The sequence below is a fragment of the Artemia franciscana genome, chromosome 3 (genome assembly GCF_032884065.1).
Source record: "Artemia franciscana chromosome 3, ASM3288406v1, whole genome shotgun sequence".
Taxonomy (NCBI): Eukaryota; Metazoa; Arthropoda; class Branchiopoda; order Anostraca; family Artemiidae; genus Artemia; species Artemia franciscana.
In genome coordinates this window covers 28,615,884-28,629,397 of record NC_088865.1, presented here as the reverse complement: position 1 = coordinate 28,629,397, position 13,514 = coordinate 28,615,884, and the positions used below count along the sequence as shown (strand labels likewise).

General features: G+C 35.3%; 1 protein-coding gene across 2 annotated transcripts in view; it reads left to right on the top strand.

The window, feature by feature from the left end:
• Positions 1–660: 660 nt before the first annotated feature.
• LOC136025119 (uncharacterized) overlaps positions 661–13,514 on the top strand; it is a 47,034-nt gene continuing 34,180 nt past the window's right edge. The window contains exon 1 of one of the 2 annotated variants that reach the window (XM_065700858.1): positions 661–1,184. In XM_065700858.1, coding sequence (XP_065556930.1) covers positions 878–1,184 — 307 coding nt within the window. In that variant the 5' untranslated portion in view covers positions 661–877. The remainder of the gene's footprint in view (positions 1,185–13,514) is intronic. The other variant, XM_065700857.1, reaches the window with a different exon arrangement.

Sequence of the window (13,514 nt, the reverse complement as noted above, 5' to 3'; positions counted from 1 at the left end):
ATATCTTCAATTAGACCTGCGCACAGTATTTTCTTGGGGGAGGGGTCCAAGGCTGGTGAAACAGCAAAGAGCAGACGTGAGATGTAATGAGAGCTTAGTTTGCTGCGAAGGAATCCAAGAGAAGGGTTATTAAACATGTAATTAATTTAATCTTGAGGGTAAACAATTTGCGATTTGTTAGCCCCTGGAAGGCAATTAGCATTAGAAAAAGTTGAAAATCTTTTAACATCGTGAAAATTTCGATATTTTGGTCATGCCTCGTTTTTTTACCTAAGACAGGTTTCTACAGACCAGTCTCTTCTTGGTTAAACTTCCTTAGGATGGATGGGGAATAATCAAAAAATATTTAATAATCTTAATCAATATTCAATTACACATGAACAGAAATAAATCAGACACAAGAGAAAAAAAGAAAAGCAATCGATAAAACAGACAACCTGTTTCCATCCTGCTCAAACGTTCTTTAACGGTGACATTCGCGTAAAAAAGATCAAACTAGTATTGATGCTAAGAAGTCCATTCCTTCATTGACCCGCTGCTCGACATTCTGTTTAAAAATTGCAATCTCACAGCAGGACTTTTGTACTGATAATTCGGTAACAATAATCACCGTTACAACATCTGACTTATATTAAAAAACAACAGCTTGATTCGCTATTCAATAATGTCTAATCTAAAATAACGGACATAAGTTTTATCGTGCTCCAAATTCACATCGTATATTCCAGTCTGTGTTGCGCATGTTTTTAGCGTTCTATTCTAAATTGTTTAATTCTGTATTTTTTGAGGTTTTGTCCATTATAAGTGATAAAAATGAAGTGACCTATTGCTTGAAACAGCTTGTTTTGTTTGTTAATAGCCGGCTAACCAATGCAAAATGCCTAACCCTAGAGTAGTTTTTCTACTAGCATTAACAGGAATCGGAATATTATGCCTTTTAGTTGTTGTGGGAGTTTGGGCGTCAGTTCGTGCTGGAAACTATCAAATTAAATCTCATCCTTTGAGTGACCTTACAAGAGAAACTGTCATGATCAAAACCAAAAGTGACAGGATGCTACAAGATGCTGCTCATTCTTCTATCACCTTACCTGACTTCTTTCAAGCTAAAGTAAAAGACACAAACAAAATGTCAGAGCAAAGCCTTATTGGAAAAAGGTTTCTTGAGGTTAATGACAACATAAACGGTAAATGCAACCATAATTTCTATATCTTTTCATATATAATTTATGTATTTTTATATATCTTTCTTTCAAACAGTCTGTGACACAGGCATCAATTTCCGACAATGTAGGGGGGGGGGGAGAAATATGTTTGTCAAATCTAGGGGGAGATTTTTGTTCATCGATCTTTTTAATGAAAACACCAACAAATACAGATTAAAATGAAAAATGCAAGAAATGACCTTGGAAATACAGAGTAGGGGGACTGTTCCTCCCCGTATTGGCATATCTTGATCGTGGTAAAGAATAGCAATTAAGAATCGACTCTTGCTAACGGTACCCAAAACTATCAAAGAAAGAGTTTTTGCAACAATTTGTCCAATAAAAGAATTCGCCTCTAAATGCTGCCTACCATGCTTGATTTACATAGCTGAACTAATTTCTTGAAACTATTGAAGAAAGTGGTGTCCGAAAAGCGATTGTTTATTCTTAACGTAAAAAAGTTTGCTTTCTGGATGATGAACTAAAATCGAAATTATTGGTAATTACCAAAATGGAGTGTGGTAATCGCAAGCAATTGCTTTGCAAAAGAATCAATAGAAAGATAATTCATTTCTGGAACATAAAAGTTTTCAATCCACTATCACCTTTGAACAAGTTTGTGAATTTGGGTTATGAATTTGTGTTGAAGTGTGAATTTTTATGTTATAGCCTTTCTTTGATCGTAGATTTAATGTAGATTTTGTTTTGTAGATTTGTTTTGCAGAAGTTAGAGGATAGCTATCCTAACCTCAGTCTAACACTCTTTGCGCTAATTTTTATTGCAATTAAACAAATAAATACAGCTTTTTTCAACTGAAAGTAAGGAGCAACATTAAAGATTAAAACGAACAGAAACTGTTAAATATGAGGGGAACTGCCCCATCCTCAACTCATCGCTCTTTATGCTAAAGTTTTTAAATGCTTTAGAAAACTTCTTATTCCAATTCAATGGATAATGTGTTTCAACAGTGGCCGGACGCTCCTCCAAAAATTATACTGCCTGTTAGTTCTTTTTCAATCGCGGCATATCACACAAATACTCAAGGTTATCAGATTTCACTGCCGTCATTAAACTCAAGGGGTTTCTCACTGAAAATTACGACTAATGTATATTCATTCTTCGTAATTCGACAAGTAAATAGGAATATTTATTTGGAAAAGAACTATTATTCGAGGAGAAAATTAGAGAAATTATTATTCGAGATTTTTTTTTGGATGAGGGGGGTTCAGCTCTTACGAAAGAAATACCAGGAAAACACAGGAAAATTAAACATTTCGCTGACAAATTAAGCATTATACAAATTTAAGGTGGGTGAATCCCTCGCCTGCGTGTGTGCCTGTGGTCTGGTCATCATTATTTGCCAGGAGACGCGGTATAAAATTGTGGAAATTACAAATAAAAAGTACATATTTTCGGGTTTTTACTTCATGCAGGCCTATTTAGAAAAATATAATTTAAATAATTGCTCGCAGCGAAGTGACAAATTTATTTAATTTTATCAAAAAGTTCGTGGTAACGAACTGTACTAAGGAGCGACCCGGCTCAATAGTAACCAAAACTCTAAAAAACGGATTTTTAATACCAATAGCTACATGAACAAAATCGCATTTTAATGCTGACTTTAAATATATGAGATACCTATCTAAAATTACGAGTCTAAGAAAAATTGCCTTATTTTAGAAAATAGAGGGAAACACCCGATAAAAGTAATAAAACCAAAATTACACCCATCCGAATCAGCCTATCAGGGAACCCTACCGTGGAAGTGTTAAGCTTCTATCAGCAAAAATATGGATTTTTTTTTCCAGGGGTGATTATATCGAACCAGTTGTCATAGAATGTTGCGAGCGGGCTCATTCCAACGGAAATGAAGTTATATACAAGTGAATTATATATAAAAAATGAAGTATATAGTACCCTTTTTAAGTGATCTAAAAAATTGGAGGGCACCTAGGCCTCCTCCCACGCTAATTATTTTCCCACAGTCACCCGATTAAAATTGTGAGATAGCCATTTTATTCAGCATAGTCGAAAAACCTTATAACTGTGTCTTTGGGGACGACTTATTCCACCAGAATCCCCGTGGAAGGGGCTACAAGTTACAAACTTTGATCAGTGTTTATATAGTAATGGTTATTGGGAAATGTACAGACGTTTTCAGGAGGATTTTTGGTTGGGGGGGTTGAGAACAGGGGGTTATGTTGGGGGAACTTTCCATGGAGGAATTTGTCATGGGGAAGAAAATTTCCATGAAGGGAGCGCAGGATTTTCTAGCCTTATTTCAAAATAGAACAATACAAAAATAAATATGAAACAGTTTTTTTAACTGAAAGTAAGGAGCAGCATTAAAATTTAACACTAACAGAATACAGAAGTTCGTTACGTAAGCTAACTCGTAAGTTACGTAGATCTTTTACTAGCAAAAACGTTCGTAAAATATTAAAAATTCTAGTTCTAGTTGCCTTTTTAAGTAACCAAAACATTGGAGGGCAACTAAGCCTCCCCCCTGCTCCTTTTTTCTCAAAGTGATTCTATCAAAATTATGAGAAAGCCATATAAATATGAAATTTCGTTTTAATTATTCATCTGTGGAGAGCCAAAATCAAAACATGCATTAGTTCAAAAACGTTCAGATATTAAATAAAAAAAAGACATGTTTTTAACTGAAAGCAAGGAGCAACATTAAAACTTAAAACGAATATAACTTAATTCGTATGTGAAAGGGGCTGCTCCCTCCTCAACGCCCCGCTCTTTACGCTAAAGTTTTACTCTTTCTCTCAATTCTACTTTTTGAAACAGTAAAAAGCTTTAGCGTAAAAAGCGGGGCGTTGAGGAGGGAGCAGTCCCTTTCATATACGAAGTGATTTCTGATCGTTTAAGTTTTAATGGCGCTCCTTACTTTCAGTTAAAAAAAAACTTGTTTTTTTTTATTTAGCTTATCCATACGGGTTCATTAAAAAATATTCTAAAGTTCGATTGTTGCTTGAGTATTTGTATATCTGAATTTGTATTCGGATAAGACTGTAATGACACATGATAACTACCCATACCTAGCACAGTTGGATTTATATAAACGGTTCTCGTATCTCCATACTTCTTGGCAACCTTCCGTCGACAATTTCTGGTAACAGTGCCTCAAAATAAAATTTTTGTAGATTTGACAGCATTTTGTTAGACCAGAATTCACGTTCACGACCAATCTTTTCATAATATAATTCCTCTTCCCCTAAAAATATTACAAAGTACACAAAATCAGTGTCACAACATTCCAATTGCATTTGAACTTGGTAATAGTAGTCATGTGTTCTTTTCAGCTTTATTTCACTATTAACTTTCTTTTCTAGACATGTATTTTTTTTAAGCGCTATCCACTCTTCCAATGTAAGCCCTTTTGCTGTCAAAGGGCACTTCACCTCCAAAAGAGCCTTCTCACCCGAAGGAAAATTGCTATCCCGTCCGGACTGGCCCCTAGAAACCCATATTCCTTGTGAATGAAAAGCCCAGCAGAGTTCACAATGCAACCCATTTTCTTTGCAAAAGCTGCAATAGCTACAGGCTCATACATCTGACCATGCTCCATTGCCTTTGTTTGGCGGTTTCTGGGATACAGCAGCTGCCGAACTAATGAGCCCACAGTCTTCAACCGCCTTTTACAAACAGCACCAGCTACGGAAGCTGTAATTCTGTTTTTTCTGTATTCTATCCAGCTATTATCGATAGAATTTCTCTGAAGCCTAGTGGCTTTTTCGATACTGAGGATATCTGTTGCAGTACATTGGAGACGAGTCAAAAAATCTGTTTTTGCAATTTCGAGCGCACTGCAATCAAGATCCGGAGCAGTTGCGTTCGAGCCGTAGTTTTTGTCTGCTCCGGTTGGCTCCGGTTTTGTGGAAGCATTAGTGAAAAGGCGCTTTTTAGCAAACAGTTTTTTACGTCGAGCAGTAGTCATGGCCCGCTGTTGTGCAAGTTTTTTCAACTGCCTACTTGGTGTAGATCCTACTGTTCTTCGAAATATTTCAAGGCGAGCTGAGTGACCTTTCGTAAATCGGATTCCTGCTGCTTTAACACGGGTGGTATATCGTGCACTTTGGCTAACCATGATGTTTTTGCCACCTATAAGCCTTGCACCTATGCTCATAAAATATTCTACCAGGTTGCTCGTGTGGTTTCCTATCAGTAGACGAGCCCTTCTGGTCAGCGTATCAAAGGCTGAATACACATGGCTGAGAAAGATGTTGCTAGGGGTGTCTTCAGGATTGACCTGTAGAACTTTCCCGGAGAACGAGCAGCGTGTAGGACAAAATCTATGGTCGCCACGGAAAAAATGTAGAGGAATTGCCTTCAGCGCACTGATGAGATCCTTCACGCTTTTCTTCTCTGTGGTGGCACATACAATTGCATTTCTGGCAAAATCACACATTTTCTTTATTATTGCGGCACTAAGAAATCTTCTGCATTCGGCATTCTCGTGCTGCTTCTTATATAGTCTGTTTTTCAAGCATTTGCACGCATGATTAGCACACTCAATTTTTTCTACATTTCTGCCATATGGTACCCTTGCTATAATTTCAGAATGGGTACTTGAATCGCCGTCGGCAACAAATCGAGTATATCTTAGATTGTGCATGGATGTTGCTATTCGGAATGCGTCAACTAATATATCTGACTCCATACCTGTACTGGGCCCCTGCCAGTTCATAAAACATGTATGTTCAGGAACAGATCTATTTACTTGATGCCTGTATTTCACGCAAGTACAGCAATATTTGTTCCTAATTCCTAGATTTAAGAGTTTCTTCGAATAGAAACCTATCACCACTCCACAGCCTGAGAGTGCACGATATCTATTCCCATAACTTCGTGTACACCAGCTTCCATCAACTATAGCACATGTCTCTACAGCTCCATTTGGGTGAATTTTCTCACCTGCTTCCAGTGCCATCCTTCGCTCGGTTTTCCCATTTTCGATAAGATAGTCATAGAGAACTTTTTCCAATTCTACGCAAATTTCTTTCTCAAATTTCGTAAAGACTTTTTGAAACGGGGTATTTATTCCAATGGTAGAGAAAAGTTCTTGAACCTGGGCGTGAGTCATTCCACCATTTATTGCACCAACCACTACCTCTTTGTTGACACTTACTGTTCCTGTTTCTGTTTTGTGTTTCTTTCTGATAGTATTCACACTATCAAAATCAGCCCTTTTCCGTTTTTTGACTACGGTTTTCGTTGAGTCTTTTTTTTTAAGCCTTCTAGGAGCAAGGGGTTTTTCTCTGTGATTTGTGGCTTCCTCATGACATGATTCGCATTTGAAGATGAGTCTTGAGCGCAATCCAGCTCTATGTTCTTTAGAAAACATCATATTTGAAACCAAATTGATGTCTTGGCACCTGTAAATAAAATGCTAATTGGTTGTGAGGAAGTAAAATAGTAAAGTAGCGATTTTATTGTTTTGGTAGAAAGGAAAGTGCTATAGCTTCAAAAAGGATAGGTAGTATGTAGAGTAGTGAGCGATGTAGGGTAATTAAAATATGAAATAAAATGTAAAATATAGCTAGAAATGGGCGAGAAGTGGAAATTATACGATCTAACCGAAAGTTTGTTGTATTTCATTGTCAGATTAAACCACCCAATTTTATTTATGTATGTAACCAAGCCAAAAACTGTCCTGGAACTACCAATCAGGAAAGCCAAGTATTTCAAAACTTTACAAAATCCTTTGGGGCATGACAGGAAATGCCCTCTAAACAGACCCGTGTCGATTTACCAAATTCCAACGGAAATTACTAACCAAATTCCAAGAAAAATTAAGTCTCATTTGACTCCCTAAAATCAAATTCAAAGTAAAAATCCGTGCCCCAAATTCAGTTGCATCTCAACTATCATTTAAATTTTTATTCGAGTAATTCACAAAGTTCTTATTAGTACGATTAAAAATACCAATATGCTTTTATGAGTTAGGAGGATCAAATTAGCTAGTTTATTTCTCAAATCCCTTAAAGCCTTTGCAGACATTCTTTCAGAACCTTTATCCGTACTTTTTAATGATTAGATAAAAAAACAAGCATTTTAAATGAAAGTAAGGAGCAACATTAAAACTTAGAACGAACAGAAATTATCCCGTATATGAAAGAGGCTGTTTCCTCCTCAACGCCCCACTCTTTACGCTAAAGTTTGACTCTTTCTCTTAACTCTACTTTTTAAAACAGTAAAAAATTTAGCGTAAAGAGCGGGGCGTTGATGAGGAAGCAGCCCCTCTCATATACGAAGTAATTTCTGTTCGTTTTAAGTTTTAATGTCGCTCCTTACTTCTGTTAAAAAAACTGTTTTTTTTTTTATTTAATTTCTGAACGTTTTTGAATCAATGCATGTTTTGATTTTGGCTCTCCGCAGATGAATAATTAAACCGAAATTTTAATATTTATTTTTTTGTCTAAAGTGCTTTCTCATAGTTTTGATCGAATTATTTTGAGAAAAAATGGAGCGGGGGAGGACGCCTAGTTGCCGTCCGATTTTTTGGTTACTTAAAAAGGCAACTAAAAATTTTAATTTTTTACGAATCTTTTTATTAGTAAAAGATATACGTAACTTACAAATTAGCTTACGTAACTAACTTCTGTATTCTAATGTTTTTATTACGTATACGAAGGGGCTCACCCCCTCGTTAGTACCTCGCTCTTTACATTAAAGCTTAAATTTTGTCCCAATTTCTTAAGAATGACCCCTGAATCACAAAAGCTGTAGAATAAATAGTTAAAATTACTAAAAATACTTTAGCATAAAGAGCGAGATATTAGGAGGAGGTAAGCCTATCGTATGCTTAATAATTTCTGTTCGTTTTAAGTTTTAATGCTTCTCCTTACTTTCAGTTGAAAAAAGCTTTTTCATATTTATTTTTTTATTATTTTTTTTTTAAATAATACTAGAAAATCCTGGGCTCCCTTCATGAAAATTTTCTTCCCCCATGACATATTCCTCCAAGGAAAGTTCCCCCAACATATCCCCCTCTTCTTCGAGTTACGAGTTTGGAAAATAAGGGGAAACACCCCTAAACGTCATAATATATTTTTTTTATTTTTCAAATTGGCAGGTTTTTTTTTTTTTTTTTTTTAAATGGAGAGTTGTGAGACAGAGTCAAACTTTAGCGTAGAAAGCAAGGCGTTGAGAAGGGAACAGCCCCTATCATATACGGAGTAATTTCTGTTCGTTTTAAGTTTTAATGTTGCTCCTTACTTTCAGGTAAAAAAACTTGTTTTTTTTTATTTATTTCAGAATAGCGCGACTCATTTTTTCCGCCGATTGATTAGCTTTCGTCATAAATTAATACAGAAGTAAAAAGTGGGGTTATTTCAAAATGTAATGGGGAAATATATAATGGGCTATAAACTGTCGCTTAAAGAGGGGCGAGGGGTGGGGTATAGCGAAGCATTCGCTCTTAGGAATAGTATAAGTAGCTACTTATGGTTGTTTTAAGTTCTTTTCTGAATTTTTAGGCCTTCCTTCAAATGTGCCCCTCTCCTTATTTTTTACCAAAAATATAATTTAAAAGATCTACTGTTTAATACTGTAAAAACTTTAGCGTAAAGAGCGGGGCGTTGAGGAGGGAACAGCCCCTTTCATATACTGGGTAATTTCTGTTCGTTTTAAGTTTTAATGTTACTCCTTCCTTTCATTTAAAAAAAATCGTTTTTTATTTAATTTCTGAATGTTTTTTTAGTTAATCCATGTTTTGATTTCGGCTCTGCGCAGATGAATAATTAAAACGAAATTTGAATTTTTATTTTTTTGGCTAAACGGCTTTCTCATAATTTTGATCGAACGATTTTGAGAAAAATGAGCGGGGAAGGAGGCCCAGCTGCTCTCCAATTTTTTGCTACTTAAAAAGGCAACTAGAGCTTTTAGTTTTTTACGATTGTTTTCATTAGTAAAAATATACGTAACTTACGAATTAGCTTACCTAACAGACTTCTATATTCGCAGGTATCTATTACGTATATAAGGGGGGCTTGCCCACTTGTCAATACCTCGCTCATTACACTAAAGCTTAAATTTTGTCCTAAATCCTTAAGAATGACCCCTGAATCACAAAGGCCGTAGAATAAATAATTGAAATTACTGAAAAATACTTTAGCGTAAAGAGTGAGAGATTAGGAGGAAATGAACCCCTTATATGTGTAATATTTTTTGTTCTTTTTAAGTTTTACCGCTGGTCCTTACTTTCAGTTGAAAACACTTTTTCATATTTATTTTTTCATTGTTTTTTTAAATCGAAAATCCTGCCCCCTCCCATTCATGGAAAATTTTCCCAACATAACCTCCTCTTCTCAACCCCTCCTTCCAACCAAAAAATCCCACTGAAAACGTCTGTACACTTCCCAATAATCATTACTATGTGCAAACACTGGTCAAAGTTTTTAACTTGCAGCTTCTCCCATGGGGACTTTGGGGGAGTAAGTCGTCCTGAAAGACATAGTTATAAGGTTTTTCAACTATGCTGAATAAAATGGCTATATCAGGATTTTGATGGCGCTAGAACTTTTCATTTCCATTTGAATGAGCCCTCTCGCAAAATTTTAAGACCACTGGGTCGGTACAATCACCCTTGGAAAAAAGAATTAAATAAATAAACACGCATCTGGGATTTGTGTTTTGGCAAAATATACAAAATTCTACATTCTTGTAGATAGGAGCTTGAAACTTGTACAATAAGGTTCTGTGATACGCTGAATCTGATGGTGTTACTTTCTTAACTTTCTGTTTTGGGATGAAAATATCTTTAAAAGTTATCAAACATTCTTTCTCTATAGCAGAAAAGACAATTATCAAGAATTAATAAGGTACAAGTTGTATTAATTGCAACCCAGAATAATTCCCCATCCTAATAATTTTGATAGCAGTAAATCAATGACGTAAAATGAAAGACAAAGAAAAAACTTACATGTGGCGAATCACGAGCTTTTCATAATTCTCAAAAAGGTAAGGCAGATCCACAATCCAGCGTGAGCCTTTTAGAAGGTCTGACCCCAAATTTCTTCCAGAAGTGATAACTTTCAACACAAAAGGGGAATTTGTTCCAATTCCTTCGGAACTTGATTCGTCGTGAACCGAAGCATCCGTTAAGTCTTCTAACATATATTTTGGTAAACGCGGTCTGCCTCTAGCCCGATAATTTAATTTCAACTTTTCACGATGGGCCTGCACATTTGGCAAATGGATCCCTCGTATATTTCTTTTTTTTTTCCATGTTACTGTGGTCAATAACAAGAACTATATAAGAACTTTATTAGGGTTTTGACCATTTTTATCGGGGTTCACTTACTAAAGGGTTGAATTGTTTCTTGGAAAGGCCTTGGACTTGAGACTGGTCATTTGACTGCTTTAGTATGGGTAATTTTTATTGGGGTTTATTTACCAATGGGTGGGATTGTTTCTTGGAAAGGCCTTGGACTTGAGACTGGTCATTGACTGCTTTTGTAGTTTGCTTTGGTAGTTCTACAGCAAGACTCGGGTTTTGCTATAACAAATTTAAATATTCTGGGGACATTTTGTTTCGTTCATTAGTTATTTTGTTTCATTCATTAGTTATTAATTAGCTTGTTTTATATATTTTTAATTCTTATTTCAGTACGAAGATTATGCAAAATTATACTTATACTACAATACATAAATTTGTCCTGAATTTATTTTAATTAAACCAAAAAGATAGAATAATCTTTTTAAAATAAAACCATTGCTTCTTATTCGGCCCTTGTGCTGTGTTCAATTTATCTCTAGGATTAGACGCAGCTTATCCTTAATTATTTATACAATACAATTTTCTTATATATTCATTAACCGGCAGTTTGGTGTCTGCACCTTACTTCTTCTCTAGACTCTGTTTAAACAGGTTAGAACTAAATAATGCTTGACTGAATCGCTCCTGAACAATCCGAGTGGTTAGCCCCTTGGTGTAATTTTTGCATTCTTAGACGATTACAGCTCAATCTAACCTTTTGAGGGGAAATTTTGATTTCGGAACACAAATATGTAAAGTATTTGAAAGGACTGCAGCCAGGAGGTATATATTATGGAAAAAAGCTTCTTATTGATGAATAGAAAATTTTTTGCTCTATTTTTTGATACCCCACAACAACAATGTCAAGCATAGCAATCTAGAATGCAAACCCGAAACAGGTTTTATAATTATTTTGGAATTATAAAAAAAATAATTGTCGGCTTTAAGATTTGATTATGCCAAAATATTCACCAGATTTTTTTACTTCTATTGACATAAAAACCGCCAAAATTACTAATTCAGGAACGTCAGGCAAACTCCAAATGTTTAACATGGGAGGTATAGGAAGATTCTTTGCGAGTCCGTCCAGCCTTAAGGAATTGGGACAAAAAGTCAAGCTATAGCGTAAAGACCAATGACACTATGAGGGGGCAGGTTCCCTCATATACTTGATGATTTCTGTTCGTTTAAAGTTTTAATGTTGGTCCTTATTTTCGATTGAAAAACTTTTTTTAAAATTTAATTCCTGATCATTTTTCAAATCACACCCAAGTCTAATCAAGATTTGATGTAGGGGGCTGGCCCCATAATTTTTGATTTGTTGCTGTTAAATTGTATATATAAATAAAAATAAGTTCATTGTTTGCTCCCTGCTTTTTCATTTTATTTGTTTAAGAAACAAAATATTGAATTGTAATTAAAATTACGGACAATTTTTGAATATTAAGTCAAAATCTTTGATGAACAGTAATCTTATTGAATATATTCTACTATAGAATTTTGGGTAAGCGGAGAAGGGGATTATTGTTCATATGGATGGAACTTCTTGGTGACTTCTGATATGCTACGTTGCTGAAGCTATTGAGACCTCCACATTAGGGTTTTCTCTGATGTTTAAATACGTTGTATACGCATTTTTAAAATGCATTTAAATATTGTATATAACTATGAAAAGGAAAATGGTACTATCTAAAATCGCTGAAGACAAAGCTCCTGGTAGCACTTGCCACAACCCTAAAAAACTTCCTGTCCAGGCTTACGATCACCCTGCACTTTCTACATCTATATCTGTGTCTAGGGAGGGGTAATTATCCCTCTTCCCTTTAGCACAAATAATAAAGATTTATACCAAAATATTTCCTGTAATCAAGGGGCATTAGATGTCAGTTACCCCCACCACACCCTTTCCGAAAAATGTTATTATATATTTATCTGATGACTCGATGAGAGTTTTGATATTTGGACTGTAAAGTGCCCTCTTTGATGATGGCTGTCCTCCCGCCTACAAAATAACCGCGCCCCTTTTTAATAGCTGATGAGTACTTACATCCATGTATGTAATTCTATGAAATATGAAAGAGTTCAATATAGTGAAATGAAGCTTTAAAATCAATGTCAGAAACATTTTTCTACAAAAAAAAAAAGAGCTATAAACATACAGAACTCTTATTCAGAGTTGGTCTAAATGAAGGGAGATGAGAGATTAATTCTAGCCCCCACCACACCCTTTTCTGTATTTATATGAAGTCTTATGAAAAGTTCGACAATTTGGGCATTAATATTGCTGTTTAAGCATCTGACCCCTCTCTCTTCCTGCACAATGACCCATCGCTTGTCTTTCATAGTAGCTGATTAGCAATTATGCATCACTAAAGGTAATTTCGCGGAAAATCAAGTGAATCAGCTCAGTTAAATCAAACATTGAGATGAATATTCTATTAACTGTTTGTCTTTAATGATGGGCGTCGTGACTTTTCAGGAACGAATGCGCTTCCATACAGAATCAGTTTCTCTAAACCTGGGGAGTTGAATGTACAGTTGTTTTTTTTTTTTCAAATCGATCGGCTATCTCTTGATTTTTAATCCATATTAATTCGGTCCACTTTGTGGCAAAATTGTAGTTTTGTGTCACAGATTGGCAGCAGTTGTTTGAAAAGGGCACTAGAACTAAAAATTTCGTTTCAAACGAGTCCTTAACCGATTTTCCAGGACTATCGGTCCGGTACGATCACCTCTGAAAACAAAACAAAAAAAACGCATTCATGATCTTTCTTTTGGGAAAAAAATAAATGCAAATTCCATGTTTTTGTAGATAAGATTTTAAAGCTTCTTAAATGGGTTTTTGTAATATGCTAAATCGAATGGTGTAATTTTAATTCAATCGCCTCCCTTTTTAGGGTGTTCCCCCCCCCCTTTTTGAAAATCAGGTAAATGTTTTTGGCTCGTAGCTTTTTATGGGTAAACTAAATTTTATGAATGTAGAATCAACAAGGAACGCAAATTCGTTTGATGCATTAATTGATAAAAAAAAATCCTGATT